The sequence below is a fragment of the Vulpes vulpes genome, chromosome X, assembly GCF_048418805.1.
Source record: "Vulpes vulpes isolate BD-2025 chromosome X, VulVul3, whole genome shotgun sequence".
NCBI lineage: Eukaryota > Metazoa > Chordata > Mammalia > Carnivora > Canidae > Vulpes > Vulpes vulpes.
This window is the reverse complement of record NC_132796.1, coordinates 87,608,125-87,630,406: the sequence shown is the minus strand read 5'-3', so window position 1 is coordinate 87,630,406 and position 22,282 is coordinate 87,608,125. Positions and strand designations below refer to the sequence as shown.

Here is a 22,282-nt window from a genome sequence, read left to right as displayed (position 1 = left end):
GTGATCATTATCCAAATAAAATTTGTCTATTTATCTGCTGTCCGTCCCTTTAGGACTATGACAGTCCATGTATCATCCACTGCTATATCCCCAGTACTTAACAACAGTGCCCAGACTCAGTAAAATTTTGCAAAATAAATGATGAAGGAATGAATAATTCATTCTTCAGTACAGATTCTCCACTGGTTTCATCCAATAGAATGGTATTTCTTTGTAATGTCCATATCCTTCTTCCTCGTCTTTATTAATTTTCCTAGATAATGGACACAGCTGAAAATTCCCCTACCTTACACAATGAGAAGCATGGATCCTGATGAGTGGCCCACTCAGACCACCCAGAAGAATAAAACTGAGAGGGAGCCAAAGGAGGTAATTCTTTGGCTCAGGTCTTGCCAAGTCCCCTTAAAACCCTGAGCTGTTTGGATGACAACCTTTTAAACATTTACCACATGACCCTTTCTGGAGCAAGAACAAAGGCTTTCTGTCACTCCATTGAATCCAAGTTAGAAGGTAGGAAAGCCTGAGCACCAAGTATCCTCAAATTAGGAGAGCCTTTTATCATTGGATATAACAAATCTCCAGAGTGTTCACCTATGTGTGTTACCTAGCAGGTAAGTGTTCACCACTAAAGTACATGAAAGAATGCTCTGCAGGATTTAGCAAAAGTAGGCAGGCAAAGTAGGTGGGCCAGGAGCAATGTAGGCATAGGGGCAGGAGAAACTCACTTGACTCGTGTTTCAGAGCAGAAAATAAGAGGGGGCGAGGAAAAGGAGAAAATAGGAGAGCAGGAGACACACTGGGTCTGAGAGTTGTTCTAAGCAAAGATGACAGAAATAATAGAGCAGGAAACCTCAGGATTTATCAGAAAACCAAGTTATAATTATACCAGAATGTCAAGAACGTTATCCTGCTGAAGAACCCCTACCAGTACATTGACAACCTACTATATCACTCACCTCTTTCCACCATATCTTTTTACAGTCCTACCAAGTTTTAATATATCATGTAGGTCTACACTCTGGTAAACTGGTTAAAAATCAGTAGCTTTTTTTTTTTTGAGAGACAGACAGAGACAGAGAGCATAAGCATGGAGGGGGGAGGATGCAGGGGGAGAGGGAGAGAGAATCCTAAGCCGGCTCCATGCCCAGTGCAAAGCTCTATGTGGGGAGCCCGATGTAGAGCTCGATCTCCCTAAGATCATGACTTGAGCCAAAACCCAGAATTGGATGCTTAAACCGAGCCCCCTGGGCACCCCTCAAATAGCTTTTCTTAAATAACTCCACCATATCTGGGCACTGGAGACTTTTTAATTATTTAGTTGGAAGCAAAATCTAGAAGGAAAGGTCTACAATCCGTGCTTCTCATTATGACAGGCTATTTTATCGGCTTTATTTCAGCATGTCATGGCCCTGCTCAAATTTTCAATGACCCTCAATTACCCACATGGCAGGGCTCACATGACTGATCCCACATTCGAGGTGCTCCCGCAATCCTACTAATAATATAAAATAATACAAATAGCTGGCATCTGTGGTGTGGTTACTACCGTACAGTCTCTGGCTAAGTGCTTTCCTCATACTTCACAATGAGCTCTTGTGATGATTACTATTATCATCTCCATGTTACAAAGGAGAAGCTGAGGTGCAGGAAGATACCAATGGACCAAATCAAATTTATCCTCCCATGACTACCCAACTTCACCTAACATACTTGATGCCCCGTTCATACTGCCTGCAACATTCACCTCCTGATTTTCTCTTTGAAGCCCCACCTCCTTCAAGAAGCCTCTCTGACCTCAAATCACAGTGACCTGGACTCATACAGCACTTAGTCCCTGTACTATCTCTAAACAGTATACTATTTTTTTTAAAGTATGCCCAACATGGGGCTTGAACTCATGGCCGCACAATCAAGAGTCACACACTCAACCAATTCAGCCAGCAGGCACACACAGGGATGGCACATACCTAAACCATTTTCATTTTGTGTCTCATCTCCCCAGATAGGTTTTAAGTTCTGCATGTGAAACTTCTCCCTACCCTTTGCAATACTAACACCTTGAATTAGAAGATACTCAATTCGTGTCCCATCTGGGTCGCCAAAAAAAAAAAAAAAAAAAGATACTCAATACATATTTGGTGATGAATTCATTGATTCCTCATAGTGTCTGGAACATAAGCAGCCCCTAATAAATGGTTCTTTTTTAAGATTTTATTTATTTATTCATGAGAAACACAGAGAGAGAGAGGCAGAGGGAGAAGCAGGCTCCATGCAGTAAGCCCGATGTGGGACTCAATCCTGGGACTCCGGGATCACGCCCCGAGTCAAAGGCAGATGCTCAACCACTGAGCCACTCAGGTGTCCCCCTAATAAATAGTTTTAAGCAGCCACCAATGAATGAGGAAAAACTAAACATAAAAAACAAATTAGGGGCGCCTGGGTGGCTCAGTCAGTTAAGTGTCCAACTCTTGATCTCAGCTCAGGTCTTGATCTCAGGGTTGTGAGTTCAAGCCCCATGTTGGGCTCCATGCTGAGCATGGGGGCTACTTAAAAAACAACAACAACAAACAATAAAAAAACAAAAACAAAAAACAAATTAGTGAGAAATCCCTTACCATAAAATCACTATACTCTTGTTTGTTAGCTGGGAGAGACAGTCTGGCAGACTTGAGAACACAATGCACTAACCTATAAAAAAATGTTTAAAATTTTTCTCTTCCTTTTGTTCCAGTAAACATAGTGGCCTTGGACTCCCCAGAAATTATCTTAATATCATATGTGCTTTCCTAGGTGAAATTCCTTGATTTGTTGTTCTCCCAACACAGAAGGGAAACTCTCCCATAACAGAATAAGTGAGGACTTTTTGACTCTGGATATATAACAAATGGCTCTCTTTTGTGCAAACAAAAAGGGGAGGGGGCAGCAGAAGTGAGTCATACATCAAGCAGTTGAACTTACAACCCCGATAACATACCAAGACACTTCAACATTTAATTGCTGGGAAGGGGAAGGAGGAAACGAGAGGAATGCGACCAAATTGAGCCAAGAAGAGGCAGGCATAAAGGTGGGTGTCCCAGGGCTTGGCCAAGAATCTGCAACAGACTTTTTTTTTTTTCATGGAAAACCCACCCTCAAGATCAGACTCCTCCTTATTCCATAGATCATTATATATCTTAGGAAAAATAGCTCTAAACGCCAGGGGAGGGTCCAATCCTACATCCTAGCTATCTAGTCCACATTCAATTCCTACATGGATATAGAAAGGAGTGGAAAAGAGCAGATGTTTCCAGCAGCTATATGAGAGAGAATGTAAATGAACAGGCCTCTGTCAAGATTGGCATTTCTGTCTAAGGGATCATTTATTCTCTAGGGAGATTTTAGACTGTTCTCCAAAACTTTTCCGGGAATTGCAGAGTGGTGATGGGGTGTGTTCTCATTAACTAGAATATACAAATTGAGGAAATTAATCACCTATGACAAGGCTTGTCTTGTTTTAACATGAACACCAAGAACAAAGCAAATTATAAGCTCCAAGTAAAAGAGTCACTGCTCACAGACAACTGACAGAGCTTTTGCAAGAGCTGCATGACACCAACATCCCCCTCGGTGAAAGGAAGTGATTGGGCACCGAGAACTGTGGCGTGGGCAGGAATGCACATCATTATCAGCTTTCCTGTAGCCTGGGTTCCTCACGACATATTTCCCAGCCAACAATGGAGAGGCTCAGCCAGCATTTTTGGGAAAATCATGACAATGGCAGAAAATGATACAGACTATCTCTTAACAACTGACCGGAGCTGGTGGAGAGGTGTATATGAGGGAAAATGCAGATTTTTATTCCATAAATACGGGATCTGGTAGTCTTCCCACACGAAGAAATCATCTTAGCTCCTTCACCAGCCCCTTTTCCATACAGCCCATCACTATCGACTTGAATGTTCTTGCAAAACTGTCTGGCAGCTAGCTAGGGAGGATTAGCTTTCTAAAGCAGCCTATATATGAATTACTGTGGCTACATTATTTATGTCGCATTACAGATCATGTGGTTGCTTTCTCAAAAGACCTTATAAAGTAGGAGTCTTCTGATTCCCTTTTTTCTGTTGGACTTGGCTCAGTGTTTTCTAACCCTCTGTCCTTTGCTTTTTTTCTTCTCACCTTTCTCCCATGACTCCATTTCTCCCTTCCTTGCCATTAGACTCCCTTATTTCTGACAGTCAAAGAATCCAGGAGAAGGACCCAGCCTTGTTTATAACGACAGTTAAGGGACCCCTGGGTGGCTCAGTCAGTTGGGCATCTGCCTTCAGCTCAGGTCATGATCCTGAGATGGGGGGCGGGGTGGTCCAGGGATTGAGCCTCTTGCTGGTCTCCCTGCTCAGCAGGGAGTCTGTTTCTCTCTCTCCCCTGCCCCTTCCCCTTCTCTCTAGCTCACTCTCTCTCAAATAAATAACATCTTTAAAAAAAGACAGTTCAGTTGCTATCCAACATTTCAAATTTTCCAAAGGACTGATCCTACGTAATTTTTTCAATCCAGAGGTCCATAAGTGAATAAAGACCCTGAAATTTACACCCCACTCTAAGAGGTACCTAGCTACCCTACTTTGATCCTTGTCAACCCCAGTGGGACCTGCAGGCCAATGTCAAGCCATAGCACACCAAGGAGACACAGATAAAATAGAAGGGAAGGCACACAGCTCCCATAGGCTGTTATTTGCTAATGAGTCAAGATTAATACCGAGATCCTTCTGTTGTAGCTTCCTGGTGAGTCTACTGTGAGCTTGAGGGGCTATCAAAGCTTGAATTTTCTGACAGAAAAGGTTTTGCTCTCAATTCTGCAAGCTCTAGGCCTGTGGTGCTTATTGTTAAAGCTGCCAAAGCTCCTAACCAGCACTGGCTGGGCATCCTACCAGGCAGGAGACTCCAGAGGTACCAATGGTGAGACTGCCAACGCTAACAGGAAAATGACTCAGATAACAGCATGCCCGACTCCTCTTCCTGTTCTCTTATGAGGCTCATTAATACTCTTCACTTCAAAGGCTAACATGATAGAAACAAACATGGGGCACCTGAGTGGCTCAATGGTTGAGTGTCTGCCTTTGGCTCAGGGTGTGATCCTGGGGTCCTGGGATCGAGTCCTGCATCAGGCTCCCTGGAGCCTGCTTCTCCCTCTGCCTGTGTCTCTGCCTCTCTCTCTGTGTTTCTCATGAATAAATAAATAAAATCTTAAAAAAAAAACAAAAAGAAAGAAATACATAAGCGGTTTTCCTCTCAGAATGGTCTCATGAACCATCAGCCCTTTGCCAGCTTTCCAAGAGCTGGGTCAGCTGCTCACCTCACCTTTAGATTTAGATTCTCCCCTATGGCTGCATCAGTTCCAGGCAGGAAGAATATGTATGATCTGCCACCTAAGGGTGCAAGCCTGAGTCCCCCAGTGCGCCATAGTTCATAGGCCTGCACCCACTAAGGCCCTTGATCCAAGTTCCAGGCTGGGCCATTACTGCTACCCACACCCAGCATGCCCCCCTGCCATGCCCCTTCTCCATATGGTCACACGCCCTCTGTTTACACAGAAATGGCACAGTGAACACTGCAGCTTTCAACCAACTTCCACCCTGCTGAACTAAATAATAGGTAAAACACAATTCCTACAGGACAAAAATGTATATATCTTGGCAAAACCCCTCAGACATCTTGAAATGAGTCTGGCTGAACCTTCCTCCCTCTCATGCCCATTCTAGCTGTGATTAGTCCTGAAATATAATACTACTGCTCTATCATAGGAAGTAAAATCGGAAGAGTGTAGGATGCAGCTTCCTCTCCCAGAAATGCAAACTGGAGAGCCATAATCCCTAATGGAGGATGGCTAGAGGATAAATGAAATCCAGGACCAGGCACAATTCCCAAATCTCATTATGGCCGATGTCACATTATTCCCTATTTGGTGTTTTTGTTTTTTTTTTTGTTGTTGTTGTTTTTTTTCAAGAGTTGCGTATCATATATGATCACTTTGATTTATTCTTCCTTTCCCTTTCTTTGCCTACAGTTCAGTATAAGTTCTACAAAGAAGTGTTTTCATGCTATTTGAATTATATCGAAAGAAAGAAAGAAAGAAAGAAAGAAAGAAAGAAAGAAAGAAAGAAAGAAAGAAAGAAGAAAGAAACCAAAACATGAACAGCTGGGGATGAAAAGAGGCAACGCAAAGAGCCTAGCTCAGCAGCAGCAGAGCGACAATTAGCTGGAGCCAGGCAGCAGCTGTCCCCTTCAGCCAGGCCATGTGGTCACCAAGTTGCCTCAGACCCCACCAACCACTCCATGAATCTATAGCTCCTGCCTGGGCCCCCGTTGAGTGATGAAGTTTGCAACCTTGGGGACAGACAATGCCTAAGCTAAACAGTTAATCTTTGACTACTTGACTGAATTCGTTTTCTACTGTCATTGGAACAAATTACCATAAACTTACTGGCTTAAAACAAAATGTACCATCTCACGGTTTCTCCAGATCAGAAGTCCGACGTGGTTCCCCTGGGCTAAAATCCAGGGTGTAGCAGAGCTGTGTTCCTTTCTAGAATCTCTAGAAGAGAAGCCATTTCCTTGTCTTTTCCCGCTTCCAGAGGCTCCTTCTGCTGCCTTCCTCAAAGCCGGCAACTGAAGCATCTCTCCCTGGCCCTGCTCCAACCCTCCCTCCTCCTTCCCGGGCTCTCCTCCTCTGCCCTTTCTTCCATTTACAAGGACCCTGTGACGACACTGAGCCCAGCTGGATAATCCAGGCTACTCTCCCAGCGTGCTGATTAGCAATCTTAACTCCCCTTTGCTATTATGCAAGGAATCATTTACAGTTTCTGGGGGTGAGGACGCAGCCCTCTTTGAGGGGCCATTATTCTGCCCACTGCATCAACCAGTCTGTGTTTCACAAATCATGGAGGCAAATTAAAAGCATGTACTTTTTAAAAAGATTTTATTTACTTATTCATGAGAGACTCCCAGAGAGAGAGAGGCAGAGACACAGGCAGAGGGAGAAGCAGGCTCCAGGCTCCATGCAGGGAGCCCGACGTGGGACTCTATCCAGGGTCCCCAGTATCACGCCCTGAGCTGAAGCAGACGCTCAACCGCTCAACCGCTGAGCCACCCGGGCATCCCAAAAGCATGTACCTTTTACAGGCAACTGCATTTTGATTTATAATGTATATGGGCTCCGAAAAAGTTGTATTTGTAAGGCAAATTCTACTTTACAGGCATTAGAGTAATTCACTATGGAAAAGAATCCCGTGGTGAATTGTTTTGTAAAGACCTTAATTCCCCAATGTCTTGTGGTAGGCATCGAGATCTCCATACATTATGTGAATGTTGGGCCACAGCATCAGTATGGATAAAATACTTCAATATTTTGAGGATGCTGGGAGTGGACTCAAAAGCCATAGTACCACTTTCTGGCAATCCGCACAGAATGACAGTCTTCGCACATGCCTTTCTGAACCTGACAATTCTGATAGGAAACTTTATAATAAAGACTCGAGTCTCCCTCACTCTGCTAGTCAGCACTAATGGCGTGCTGGTGAAGAGTACTGGCTCAGGCATCAGCCTGCCTACGTTCAAATCCCATTTCTGACTTCGGGGCTGAGTGACCTTGGGTTAACCATTAAGTTTCTTTGTGCCTCACCTTCCACGTCTGTAAATGAAGAATAAAAATGGACCCCTCTATCATAGGGCTTGTGTGTCCCAGTTGATTGTTCAAATATTGGCTTTCTGTAAAAATACTATCGTGTTAAATTTAGACTGTAGTGCAATATCAATAAATTTTGCTGCTTGGGCAGTTTTAATTACTACCATAAAAAAAAAAAAAAAAGGGATCCCCGGGTGGCTCAGTGGTTTAGCGCCTGCCTGCGGCCCAGGGCATGATCCTGGAGTCCCAGGATCAAATCCCATATCGGACTCCTTGCATGGAGCCTGCTTCTCCCTCTGCCTGTGTCTCTGCTTCGCTCCCTCTCTGTGTGTCTCTCATGAATAAATAAATAAAAATCTTTAAAAAAAAAAAAAGTCCACAAGGACTAAAGGAGATACCAAATAAAAAATACTCAGTATGGTGTCTGGCACATATTAAGTCTTTAACAAACCAATTCATGGCCGTGTGCTAAGGCCTATGGTTAGGTACAGGAGACATGCAAAAAGCATCCTCCAACTTGGATTCATTATTTTCAGGATTTGAAAATGAAAGTGAGAACCGGACATAGTCACTAAATAGAAAGCAGCAGGCAAAATATTATATTAAGATAAAACTGGAGTGTTCTCTTGGTAGACACCCATGGTTTCTGCTTGCAGGCTATCTGAAAGATAGAATGACCTTCAATACTTAATGGAAGTGTGAATCATCCTTGGAAAGCCACATGATCTTATACTGAGTATCTGAAAGAACAGTTATATTTGGTATGAGAATATTTTGCTTTTCTGCTCGGAATCTTCAAGTAGCTTTTTAGTTTCACCTTTGAATTTTAATGGCTCTTCGCAGTCTCTGGAACAAAAGTCAACTTCATGCCCAAGGCATATGAGACACTGCACAATTTTCTCCCTCTCTCTGTTTCTACCTTTATCTCCTACAAACCCCATACACAAACCCACTATGTTGGCCAAACTACAAATTCTGTAATTCTCTGACAGCACTAAGGTACTGCTTTGTATAGTAGTAAATTTGGTATGTCTCTTATCCAGTCTGGAGATGAAACCACTGGAAGCCAGAGACCTCATCTTCGACATCCACAGATTGCCCCAGTGACCAGCATGTAATAGGCACCTAATTAATATTTGTTAAATAAATGGATTACCCTCTCCTTCTATTCATTACATTCATTTCCCCATTAGAACCTGTAATGCCCTTTTGTTTCAATGCCATTCTCCTCATTCAACTGACAGCCTCCTTTTGGAATTTTTTAAAAATTTTTAATTGAAGTATAGTTGAATGACAGCCCCCTTTTTAAATTTCCTGTCAGAAAAATTATGTTTCTTTAAAAAGTTACACTTCTCAATTTATCCTGAGATTGCAGATTTTTTAAATCCTATACATCTGTGAAAATCCTGTCAATAAGGATTTTTTTTTTTTTTTGGCTAGGACTCACTGTAAATTTTTTTAATATTATTTATTTATTTATTTATTTATTTATTTATTTATTTATGGGAGAGAGAGGGCATGAGTGGGGGTGGGGCACAGAGGGAGAAGGAGAAACAGACTCCCTGCTGAGCAGGGAGACTGACATGTGACTTGATCAGATCATGACCTGAGCCAAAGGCAGATGCTTAACCAGCTGAGCCACCTAGGTACCCCTGTAAACATTTTTTTTAAAGAAATATTTTTTCCAGACAGGCTCCTCATGACAATATCCTTAAAAGGATGAAATAATAACTCCTTCTTACCTTCATGGTAACCGTGATGGTGCTATTTACATTTGCCTTATGCAACCAGCCTTGTTTTATCACACCACCCTTCTGAGAACATAGCGAAGAGGAATCCTGAAATAGGGCAAAAACCATCAGTGAAACAGCCAGCCATCTAATCAAACTTCTGGGGTTCATGAACTAGGCCCTGCCCCATTATCTAATTAAAGCATAAGGTCCCCTTGCCCCCACAAGGATGCTTGAGGAAACCTGAAATTGTTAACTAGGGAAAGAGAGGCTCTGGGCCATGCACACAGTAGGTACTCAATATTTACTGAATTCTATGGGCAGTCTTCTGGGCAAGTCTTCTGCATTAAGTAAACAGACTGCCTCTCAAAATGTCACAGATACCCGGGCCATCTGTCTCAAGAGGGATCTAATAGGCAGGAGGGTCCAGATGAATCACCATGCCACATGCCCAGCACCAAGAAAACCAACTCCACAAGTATGCCCCACAGGTGGGAAAACATATTTATATATAAATCATAGCCCATTTCGCTTGATTTTTCCTAAACTCCATTTGGAAATGCAACAATCCTTAAAAATTTTTCAAAACATTCATTAGCTTGAAAGCTGGCCACGGATCATTCAAAAACAATTCTGTCCCTCATCTTTTCTCAAGGAAATCTGTCAGCAGACGCGACCTTGAGGATGCCCATGCAGTGGCCCCCACTTTTACCTCGTCTTTCTCACAGTCCTCGTCAATCTCAAAGACATGACTGGGAATCTTTTCTGGTCGCAGAGATTTGCTGAAAATGCAAGAGAATTATCTCAGATATTGAGGAGAACAGACATACATACATAAATGCAAGCAAGATGAGTAGAATTCTCTCTTTTACAACCAAGAAAATGCCAAGACATGAGGAGGATAAATTCTTCTTTCCTTTCTGAAGTCAGATTTTCCCCTGAGTAAACCTACATTATTACCTTTTATATAAGGACTCCCACATGTGAGGCCAGTGGCAAAGCTACAACTGAGCCCAGATACTCCAGCAGGGAGGGCAGAACTGCCAAAGAATGTATGCCAGGACTCTCGGTGGTGGCAGGAACATATCTTTCCCCAAAAGAGAAAGCAACACTGTGTAATTCTGGCTCTCCCAACCATTTGCTGTATGAACTTGGCTTGGTCATTCATCTTGGGATTCGATTTTAAAGGACGTCTTTAGGACTGTTTTCTCCTCTAGGAAGGTATTTTTGAACACTACAAGAAGCTACACAATGTCTTATTTCTCGAAAACATTTCCCAGATGATAGCCCATGAGTAGTACTATAGATGAGGAAAGGGAGAACAGGTAGGCTCAAAGAGATTGAGTGACTGGCCCAAGGTCATCCAGATGGTAAGTGGCAGAAATAAGATTTGAACCTCAACAGATAAGATTTGAATTGGTTCCTGGGCCAGTGTACTCATGGCAGTGAGTCAAGGGATGTCTGGGGTCATCGAACTGAACCATGTACCTTCTAGTGTTTTCTTTTTTAAAGAAGATTTTGTTTGTTTATTAGATAGAGAAAGAGAGAGAGAGCACACACACATGCGTGCATGAGTGGGGGAGGGGTAGAGGGACAAGCAGACTCCCTGTCAAGCTGGGAGCCGGGGACACAGGGCTTGATCCCAGCACCATGAGATCACGACCTGAGCCAAAGTCAGACGCTTAACTGCCTGACCCACCTAGGCATCCCCCGCTTCTAGCATTTTCATTGACACCACTAGAAAGTGCTCACTACATTATCTAGACCTATGAGAAGATGATTTTATGGTCAATACAGATGTATCAAAACCAAAAAGCAAACTCATACATGCTGGAAAGAATTTCAATGAGCGAAGTAAAAACATATTCAATTGTCCAAAATACATTTACCAAACATGCTGGTTACTTCAGGCTTTGCTTTATTATAAACTATAACTGAGAAGCTTCGTAAGTAGTTAGCAAAAGGTAAAATGTAATGTTGAATAACCCTCCTCTTGAAGGTTTCCCTTGAGAATTCTCCACTTACCATGGCAACATTCGGAAGTCCCCAGAGAAGTCTTCATACTTGTAGTTTACCACATGCCAATCTGTGCTATAGGTTTTAATACACTGAAAGGAAATAAGAATCTTTCATTTGAAACACCAAACAAGTATACATATATCCAGTTTCTTAAAGTCTGGTCAAGTAAGCTGACAGACTGTTAAAAATCACTCAGAAAATGTTGGTACTGGGATCTTCCTTTGAGGAATAATATGGTCTCCCTAAACCAACTGGCAGCAAAAAACCCCAATTCATACACACTGTGGAACACTCTGACTCCATGTTCAGACAGAATTCAAATCCAAAAGAGAAAAACTAGGAACCTATGCTATTTGTCACAGTAGTTAAGCTGTCTCCTCTCCACCACGTCATCTAGACTTATTATGTAGGTCTGCTAAGTTATGGTAATTTTATTTCCCCTTTGGTCCAAAGGAAGAACTTTTTTTTAATGTAAAATGTTCCTCTGCGGCCTCTGAGGGTCTTACCTCTTTGACAAACAGACTTTGGGCCCTTTTCTCAGCATCCTCTGGTACGGTGGACTGCACTGTTCTGCGCTGACGACTTATCACTGAGATCTAGAAGACAGGGAACATTCTTGCCGTAAGAACTAACCTGGAAAGTGTGAGTGTTTTCCTTTAAAGAAGTGCTTGTGAACTCACAGATATATCTTCCATTGGAAACATAAGGAGGTCTCTGAGGGGGTCGCTGTAAATCTGCGTTTTCCTTTGGGTGATAACATTCTCATAGTCCAAGGGCTCAACAATTTTGGTCTTTTCCTTCATAAGAGAAAAAAAACAAAGTTTATATGGTCAAACTCATAAGACATAAATTCCTCTCCATGTGCTAAAGATACCTTATTTCACTAAAGAAGGAACTGTTGACAGTAGTAAGCACTGGGACACTTACACAAGAGAAAAATACTCCATATCTAGACATGCAGACACCAAACATATATAGATACACACACGGATCTCTCTGCTAAAGCCAAGAGTTCTGGAGAGTTAGCACTGTACTCTGCTTTTCCATGTGCCTTCCAAAACTGTAAGGTAAAACAAAAAGTGGTATAGTTGGAAGCCTGTCAGCTGATTTTTATAGAATTGGCTCTATGCACTGGGTAACTGAAGCAGAGAAAGTATCGACATTCGTGTGCCTGGTACAGGCATAGCTAGGGCAAGTATGGGTCTTGAAGGTACTTGATCCACTGGGCAGGGTGTAAATGGGTGAGGTTCTAGGTGGCAAAGTCAGTGGACCCCTGTCAGGCTTGGCACATCCTTAACCTGGCCACTAATAATAGGGCCTAGCCTGAGGCTAAGGTTACAAGAGGCAGGGTCAGTGTCTGAGAAATCCAGGACATGATTTATTAATAAGAGTAACAAGACTGAGCACTTACCAAGCCCTTTTTATATGCCAGACACTGAGCCAAGTGCTTTCTCTATATATATTTCCTCATGTAATACTCATAACCACCCTATGAAATAGGCTTGACCTGGGGTGCCTGGCTGGCTCAGTCAGTAGAGCATGCACAAATAAATAAATAGAAAAAGGCTTAATCTTTGTCACCATTTGACAGATGAGGAGACTCTGCATTCGACTCATACTAAGTAACTTGTCTGCCTTCTAAGCTAGAATTCAAACCTGGGTCTGAGACTATGACAACCCTGCTTTCTCTACCACATCCAGCCTTTCCTCCCCTCAGAACTACACAAAGATACTAATATGCAAGACACTGAACATGGAATAGGATCCCACTACCTACCTTCCTAACCTTTTTTTCTTCACTGAACTTATCACCATGTGATAGATAGACCATCTACTTTACCTCTCTGCCTATCTGAGGGCAGAGCTTTCCCTTTACTTGTTCACTGTTATCACTCCAGCACCTAGAGCAGTACCTGGCATGTAGCAGGTGTCCAATCATGAGCTGCTGAATAAACGCTGAGATACTCAGATTGAACCAGAGCTATGTCTTAACATACTATTCCAGGGGGATCCCTGGGTGGCTTAGCGGCTTAGTGCCTGGCTTTGGCCCAGGGCGCAATCCTGGAGCCCCAGGATCGAGTCCCACGTCAGGCTCCCGGCATGGAGCCTGCTTCTCCCTCTGCCTGTGTCTCTGCCTCTCTCTCTCTCTCTCTCATAAATAAATAAAATCTTTAAAAAAAAACATACTATTCCAAACCAAGGTGGCGACAGATTAAGGATTTCTAATAACAGTGTTTTGCCAAATCAGATTAAAATTACTTAAAAATTTTATTTTAAATAACAACATAAAGAAAACTTAAATAGAAGATACGCTGAAACTTGGTATCACAATAGAATTGGAGTCATACAGTGTACACAGTACTTGAGGCAGTCTCCAGTACACTGTCTCCACACAATCCTTTGAGAACAGTTTTTTTTTAAGTTTTTATTTCAAATCCAGTTGGTTAACATATGATGTAATATTAGCTTCAGGTGTACAATATAGTGATTCAACACTTCCTTGTCACCCTGTGCTCATCATGACCAGTACCCTCCTTCCTCCACATCCCCTATTACCCCCCCATCCTCCCACCACCCACCCCTCTAGTGACCATCAGTGTGCTCTCTATAGTTAAGAGTCTGTGTCTTGGTTTGCGTCTCTCTTTTTTTCCCCCTTAGCTCAATTGTTTTGTTTCTTAAATTCCACATATGAATGAAAGCATGTGATATTTGTCTTTCTCTGATTGACTTATTTTACTTAGCATCATATTCTCTAGCTCCATCCATATCATTACAAATAGCAAGATTTCATTCTTTTTGATGGCTGAGTAATATTCCATCGTGTATATATACTCCATCTTTTTTATCCATTCATCAGTCAATGGACACTTGGCCTGCTTCCATAATTGGGCTATTATAGATAATGCTGCTATAAATGATAACGGTTTTTATACATGGCTCACAATTAAGTCACAGCTATATCCCAGAGCTCTATATCTGAAAAGCATCTCAGAGTCTCGCTCTAAGGTTACTTAGAAAAACGGAACCTCTCTAACCAATAAACACCAGCATTCAACAAATCTAAAAGACCCTAAAAAAAACAATATGGAAGCTCCTCGTGAAATTAAAAATGGAACTACCATATGATCCAGCTGTCCTTCTTCTGGGTATATATCCAAAGAAGACAAAATCAGTATCTCAAAGAGATACCTGCACTCCCATATTTATAGCAATGTTATTCACAATAGCCAAGATATAGAAACAACTTAAGTGTCCACAAATGAATGGATAAAGAAAATGTGGTATATACATATGCTGAAATATTATTCAGCCATGAGAAAGGACATCCTGCCATTTGCAACAACATGGATGAACCCGGAGGGCATTATGAGTGAAATAAGTCAGACAAAGAAAGACAAAAACTACATGGAATCATGGATAAAGATCAATCGATTGATCTCTCTCTCTCTCTCTCTCTCTCTCTCTCACACACACACACACACACACACACACACACACACACACACACACACAGAGGAGTATTACTCAGCTATTTAAAAAAGAGTGAAATCTTGCCACTTGCCCCAACATGGATGTATCTAGAGTGTATTCTGCTAATTGAAACAAGTCAGACAGAAACAAATACCATACGATGTCAGTCAGATGTGCAACCTAAAAAACAAAACAAAATGGAAACGGATTCATAAATACAGAGGACAAAGAGGAGAAAGGTGGGGGGATGGGTGAAACAGGTGAAGGGGATTAAGAGGTACTTTGAGTTATAAAATAAGTCATGTGCATGAAAATTACAGCACAGGGAATACAGTTAATGCCACCGTAATAACTTTGTTTAATAACAGATGTTATCTACACTTATGATGAGCATTTCATAACTTATATAAATGTCAGACACTATGTTATGTACCTGAAACTCATATAATGTGTGTCAATTATACTTTTATTAAAAAAAAAAAAACTCCCATTGGGGAAGGGCCAGAAAGGAGGACAAAGACTTGATAATTGTTGAAGCTGAAGATGGGTGATGAGTACCTGGGTTTTCATTATACTCTTCTGACAAAAAAAAAATACTGTATGGTATCATTTATACATGAAATCTAAAAAGAAAAAAAGTAGAGTGGTGCTTGCTGGGGCTGGGAGATGAGAGAAATAGGGAAAAATAGGTCAAAAGGCAAAAACTTATAAGTTCCAGAGATCTAATGCATGACATGGTGACTGTAATTACTAATTCTGTACTGTGCACTTGAAATTTACTGAAGATGATAGATCTTAAGCATTCTCACCAAAAATAAAAGTCTGCGAGGTGATAAATGTGTTCATCAACTTGACTGTGGTAGTCATTTCACAATGTATACGTACATTAAATTATCACAAAAAATTATCACAGTGTACACTTTAAATACATACAATTTTCTTTTGAAATTTTACCTCAATAAACTTGGGGGCAGGGAAAGATCCTAATGAAGATATACTTCAAGTCTTAATTTGAATTTGTAGGCCTGTAAGATCAAATCTAACTGATCGTCCCCTATCATGTCTGTGAGTACTAGTGCAAAATGAATTGAAACAGGAGAAACAATTCTTATTTGGGGAACTCAGAGGTTTTCTGATAGTAAAATTAGATCCCCTTGTCCTCGATCTACCATGATTCCAGGGACCCAAATGAAAGGAAACTGACTACCTCTTTGCATCTGACATTCAGAGTCTGATCAATTTCCAGACAAGTGAATAAAGCCCCATCTAAGGAGACAACCCTTAGGTACTGAAAATGATTTCCAAGTCTTGCTTTTGGTGCCAACTATCCTTTTAATACAGATTGCAAAAACAGTCCTCAAATTTCAATGTTTAACCTGTTGAATTAGCATCTGTTAATCTCTCTGTACAATAATTTCTCAAGTGCCTGCTCCAAGTAACTCTGAAAAAGAAAAAAAAATCTTCCTTTGGCTTCCTAACGTAGTTGGTCAAATGAATATGGAAAAAGCATATGTCCAAACGAATCACTTATTTAAACATACAGTAGAGGGCAGCCCAGGTGGCTCAGAGGTTTAGCTCCTTCTTCAGCCCAAGGCCTGATCCTGGAGACCTGGGATCGAGTCCCATATCGGGCTCCCTGCGTGGAGCCTGCTTCTCCCTCTGCCTGTGTCTCTGCATCTCTCTCTCTCTCTCTCCCTCTCACTCTGCCTGTGTCTCTGCCCCTCTCTCTCTCTCTCTGTCTCTCATGAATAAATAAAATCTTTAAAAAATATAAAAATAATAAAAAATAAACATACAGTAGAATATAAGCCTTCTACAGTTGAAGCCTACTGCTCTCCCTATGTTTTGAAGGCCATATATTCATGTCCTAGAAAACGAGGTTTCACTTTTCATTTAAAGCTGACCCGACTAAGCATTCTGGGTCTTCACTCCTATACCCTTGGTCAGGGGTGGCTCAGTTGTACAAAGAGCTGGGGCGGCTGTTCCGGGTCCCGCAAAGCTTACCCTAACCGCAGACCTGGACCCAGGAAGCAGGCTTCCTGCTCTCAAGAAGAAAAAGAGGAAGGACGGACCCTGCCCCACCCAGCTGCCTCCAGGCCCCGGCCTCACAGGCATTAAAGCATAATTCAAACTGGAAGTGGAGCAGAGAGGCTACATTAGGAGTCAGACCCAAAGAACCACACCCTAAGTTTCTCTTCCAGGAAGATTCAGTGGTAACTCTCTGGGCATTAGAGAGGAGGAAAACCTTTGACACCGAGAATTACCAGGATTTCATGATGGCTCTGCCCTGCGGTCGCGAACACATCCCTGGTCTGACTTGGCTCTTCAGCTTTCCCAGGTGATTATTAGACGTACGGGGTTTCCCTCCATGAAGCTTCCCTCACACACAAAAAGGGGTCCCTCTCCCAGGTTCGCCGTGCTTCCCTCCCACCCGTTTTGCGCTCTAGCTGGCCAGGGAAGGTGCTTTCTCCTACTGCAAGAAAACTGCCTTACAGCCAGCAGTACTCTATAACCAGTCAAATAATAGCGACGTCCCACGGGGTACTTCCACACAGTTCTGTGGCAGCGCTCAGCAAAAGGCAAAGGCTTTTCTACAATCTGGAAGGAAGCAAGCATATGTTTTAGCCTTCTCGTTAAGCAGTAACAGGAAAACCGTCAACCTAAATTTGGAACCTACTCAGTTTTTACCATAAAGAAAAAAAAAAAAAAAACCCCAAACGGTTTGCCTTTGAAAGTTCTCATTCATGGATTTGGATGCTCTCTTGAAATAACTGGCTAGTAATATTTCTGATTTTTTTAAAAGATTTTATTTATTTATTCATGAGACACACACAGAGAGAGAGGCAGAGACACAGGCAGAGGGAGAAGCAGGGTCCATGCAGGGAGCCCGACATGGGACTGGATCCCGGGTCTCCAGGATCAGGTCCTGGGCCGAAGTTGGTGCTAAACCACCGGGCCATCCGGGCTGCCCTATTTCTGATTTTTTACTTTGTTGTTTCACTTGCAGATCACTTTGTGAAAAAAAACTTCAGAAAATACTTTCAATGTCCATTCTACCTGTGTCTTACCACAACCTGCCAAGTAGACAAGGAAAACACCATTTCAACTTTGTATGTGAAGAAACAGATGCAGAGGCTTGATGAAATTCAGCTGTCTACCTCTAGTAGTAGAACCAGGGTTCAAATCCAGGGATCCCAACTCCTGATTCTCTGTTTAGCGGTGTTTTCCAAACTCAACTTAATTCACATACAAGCTCCAAGCTGTATGCCAAGCTCTGGCTTATCTTCTCCACTCTAATATGCTTCATGCTTTTCTTCAAATCAAATCTCTTCTTCATTGAAATATATTTACTGAAACAGTAAGCTGTGGAGCTCCTGGGTGACTAGCGAAGCATCTGCCTTTGGCTCAGGTCATGATCCTGGGATCAAGTCCCCCACCATGCGCCCTGCTCAGTGGGGAGTCTGCTTAACCCTCTCCCTCTGCCTGCTACTCCCCCTGTTTGTGCTCTCTCCCTCTTCCTCTCTCAAATAAATAAATAAATAAATAAATAAAGTCTTTAAAAAAACATTAAACTCCTCCTAAAGGAAAATAAATCCGTATTTTTCAAATCTTTAATGAAATAAATCTATTTCTTCCTGTTTTTTTTTTTAACGTAAACTCTACCCCCAACGTGGGGCTCAAACTCACTACCCCAAGATCAAGAGTCACATGTTCTACTGACTGAGCCAGTCAGGTGCCCCACCAAAAAAATAAAATTTAAAATATCAATCTTTGTACTACAGCTTGGGACATAGTACCCTCTTCCAGGTTTACTTAGGACCAAATCTAAAAAGACTTCCACAGAGTAAACCCTAAAACTGTGAAGAAATGAAGAGTGAAGAAAAGAGGTGACTTTTTGATTTCTAACATAGGACAGAGATTAAAAAAAAGAATTTCATCAGTACAGATATGGTTACGGTTTACCTCTTGGTCCAAAGAGAGGAAATAATGGATCCTAATTGGGAATCACTGACAGCATCAAATACTTAGACTTTATGATTTTGTGGTGGTTCCTCTACATCTGTTATATAAGATGACTGATCTTTGATCATCTTAGCTACATATGTATAATTATAAAACCATGCTTGTAATCCTAAAATAAATATGTAAATATGTATGCACATGTATGTATTCACCAATCCAACCACTCATGTATTTTTTTTTAATTGAGGTGTAATTAACATACAACATTCTATTAGTTTCAGGTATACAACACAGTGATTCAACAATTCTATACATCACTCAGAGTCATCACCATCTGTCACCACACAATGGTACTACACTATTATTGACTATATTCCCAATGTATACCTTTCATCGCCAAGTCTTATTTATTCCATAACTGGAAGTGTGCACTTCTTAATCCCCTTTACCTATTTCACCCATCCCCCACCGGCCTGCCCTCTGGCAACCACCGGTTTGTTCTCTGTAAATACAACCACTCATGTATTTAAAAGCTCATATTACCAGCAAGCCTATTTATATTATCATTAGAAACTTAACCACATAATTTCAACTTCATTTAAAAAGCAATAATTATCACATGATGTTTCTGCAATGGTGCGAAATCAGCCTGGGTCACTTCTGCTTAGATATTACACCAAAGGTCATTAGTTTACTGGTAAATCTTTTACTTTAGAAACTAGTTCTCCTTAAGAATTCTAAGAATGTCTCTTCTGCAAGTCTAAAGTGAACACAGGCTTCACAGGATCCCTCCTGTAACACACTGGGAGGGAGACCAGAAAGCAGGAAGAGAGAGAGCTCAGGAGTGGAGCACAGGGCTCATTCCAACACAGCTACCACCACTACCACCCCACTCTCCAAGGTAAGTTTCAAGTAGTAGAAAAAAATCTATTTCCTGGTTCAGGAAATAGATTCAGCCCCAAAGTCAGAAGTCCATTTCCACAGCATTGTGATCAGACTACTGTATCAAATACACCTGAACATATTCTCTATGAAAATAACAATAATCTTAGGAAAGAAGTAACATATTCCAAAAGAGGGGGTCACTCAATGAGTCTCTCCCTCCTATCATTCCTCCCATCGCCCTCCTTCCAGTACTTCTCTTGATCCCCTCTCCAAGATATTCAGCTTCTCTTTTGTTTCAGACATTTGTAGCAGTTTGGAGTGCTTTCTCCAGAGAGTATCTTAAAATATCACTTTGCACTCAAAATGGCCACTGGGGGCATTCGACTTCCGGCATCGCAGAAAACAAAGTGAGTTTGCTGTGCTGGCACACTCATCAAATCCCTGCTGAAGTCCAGGCCCTGTGCCAGCACCTGGTAATGCAGAGGTGAAAAAGAACCAGACCCTGGCCTTGAGAAGTTCACAGTTTAATAGGGGAGGTAGATCAACCCAAGACAGTCAAGGTGATCGCAGATGCGACTGTAACTTAAACCCCACCTGGCTTCCACACCCTCTGACAGCCACATCTTCCAACCAAGTGACTGCACAAGTGTTTTTGCATGCTCAAGTGTGCGAGCCTGTATATTCACATTCGTATCAATCAGAAAAATATCCCTGTCTGGGTATATGTGGTCCCTGACCATTTCATCTCATCTTCTACTTTTAGACTCTGTAAGATTGGAGAACAGGTAACTGTGGACAGGTGATGCATGAGGACAAAGGGCAAGCAAAGTTGTGTGCTGTGCCTAAGAGAAGTGACAGCTGCACCACCACTGTAGACTAGAGATTTCTAAAAGGCCCCACAAGGCACAAAGGAGCCCTAGCTCTAAAAATGTGATAAGGTTTGAATAAAGAGTATCTGACTTTTTTATGACCTTATCTTTTCTAAACCACGATTACCTTTTACCAGTTCGTTTCTTCCCTTCTTTCCCAAAAGGAACTCCAAGTACTGAAGAAGGTTTGAGTTAATATAATCTGACAATGATGTTGGGGGGAGGGATGGCCATCTTTCCAGTTAATACAGCCCAACTTGGCAAAATAGACATGAACATATTTTAATAAAGATTGTTTTTCAGGGCAAATCTTGGCACAAAAACCCACATACAAATTGCTTTCAAGACACCAACCTTTCTTAAAGCAAACAACCAAGGGAAAAATCTTTACTTTTCATGAGACCATTGGCTCACGCTTATTCCCAATCCACACCTTGGCTCACGTGATTCTTCTGACAGCCTGACCTCTGACCTCTCTGGCCTTCAGCCCTGATGATCTTTACCAACCATTGGTGGCATTTACTCACATATAGCACGGAACTACTTTGTGGGTGCTTTGCTTGTTTGCCTCCTTAGCAAGATCAGAAACACCGGGAGTGGGGAACTGTGCCTTGTACTTTCTCTACCACTTACACTGAGCATGACCATATACCAAGTTAAGCCTTCGCAACTTCTTACCTCATTGAATTCTTTCCAAGACCATGCAACGGAGGTTCTTTTATTATGCCCATTTTACAGATGAGGAAATTGGGGCACAGGCAGGTCCAGTGTCATACATTAGTGAGACAGGATTCAGACCTATTATCCAATGGAGCCCAGAACCAGTGCTCTTGACCATGACACACATAAACCTATGTGCCCTGAACTTAACAAAAACAAAACATTCCCCCCACCACATTTCATTTCCTTGGACAGACTTGCATTTTAGGATTTGCTAAAGCTTACTGAAACTACACTATTTTATTTTATTTTATTTTATTTTATTTTATTTATTTATTTATTTATTTGAGAGAGAGAGAGAGCACGAGCAGGGAAAGAGAGGGAGAAGCAGACTCCCCCCCACTGAGCAGGAAGCCCAATGTGGGGCTCCAACCCAGCACCCCAGGATCATGACCTGAGCCAAAGGCAGACACTTAACCAACTGAGCCACACAAGTGCCCCTACATTATATTTTACCAAAGTGAGATCTTGCCTTCTCATTGCCCTGATGATGCTGTGGGCTTGACTGGCTTGGTGATCTGGCAATGTAACTGGAGAAAGAGTTTTGCATTTCTGAGCTGCTGCTTCTAATTTAGCATTTGCCATCAATGAATAGGGATTAGCACCTCAGGTCTTTTACTTTGGGGAAAGGAATTGGCAGGTTCAACTTCAAGTGGGTAAGAATCAAATTACAAAAACAACAACAACAACAACAAAACACACACACACACACACACACACACAGTAAGACATTGTCAAGGGACCATATCTAATTCATCTGAGTATGCTCCACAGAACCTGGGAGAGAGCCGTGAGAACTACAAAGCCAGAAGCTTCTGTGGTTCAGGAGGGATCACCAGCTGAACAATGCAGAGACTGACCTTATGTGTATGCCTTTGGCCAAAATGGCAGCACACAAGGAAAGCTACCACTTTCAGAATGAATTTTCAGATCTTGGCTTTAATTTCAGAACAACTTAACATTAAGTG

At 41.9% G+C, this 22,282-nt stretch overlaps 1 protein-coding gene across 10 annotated transcripts in view; it reads right to left on the bottom strand.

Moving 5' to 3' along the window:
* The window catches only part of DOCK11 (dedicator of cytokinesis 11), a 189,608-nt gene that overhangs the window by 128,798 nt on the left and 38,528 nt on the right, over positions 1-22,282 (bottom strand). For 7 of the 10 annotated variants that reach the window (XR_011998218.1, XR_011998219.1, XM_072743983.1 and 4 more), the window contains exons 2-6: positions 12,087-12,203; positions 11,913-12,002; positions 11,413-11,495; positions 10,100-10,169; positions 9,400-9,495 (exon numbers count right to left, since the gene is read on the bottom strand). Coding sequence is in view for 5 of the 10 variants with exons in the window: in XM_072743983.1 (XP_072600084.1) it covers positions 9,400-9,495; positions 10,100-10,169; positions 11,413-11,495; positions 11,913-12,002; positions 12,087-12,203 (456 nt within the window). In the remaining 5 variants the exon portion in view is untranslated. Of the gene's footprint in view, positions 1-6,457; positions 6,677-9,399; positions 9,496-10,099; positions 10,170-11,412; positions 11,496-11,912; positions 12,003-12,086; positions 12,204-22,282 lie in introns of those variants that run through there. The other 3 variants (XM_072743988.1, XM_072743989.1, XM_072743990.1) reach the window with 1 other exon arrangement.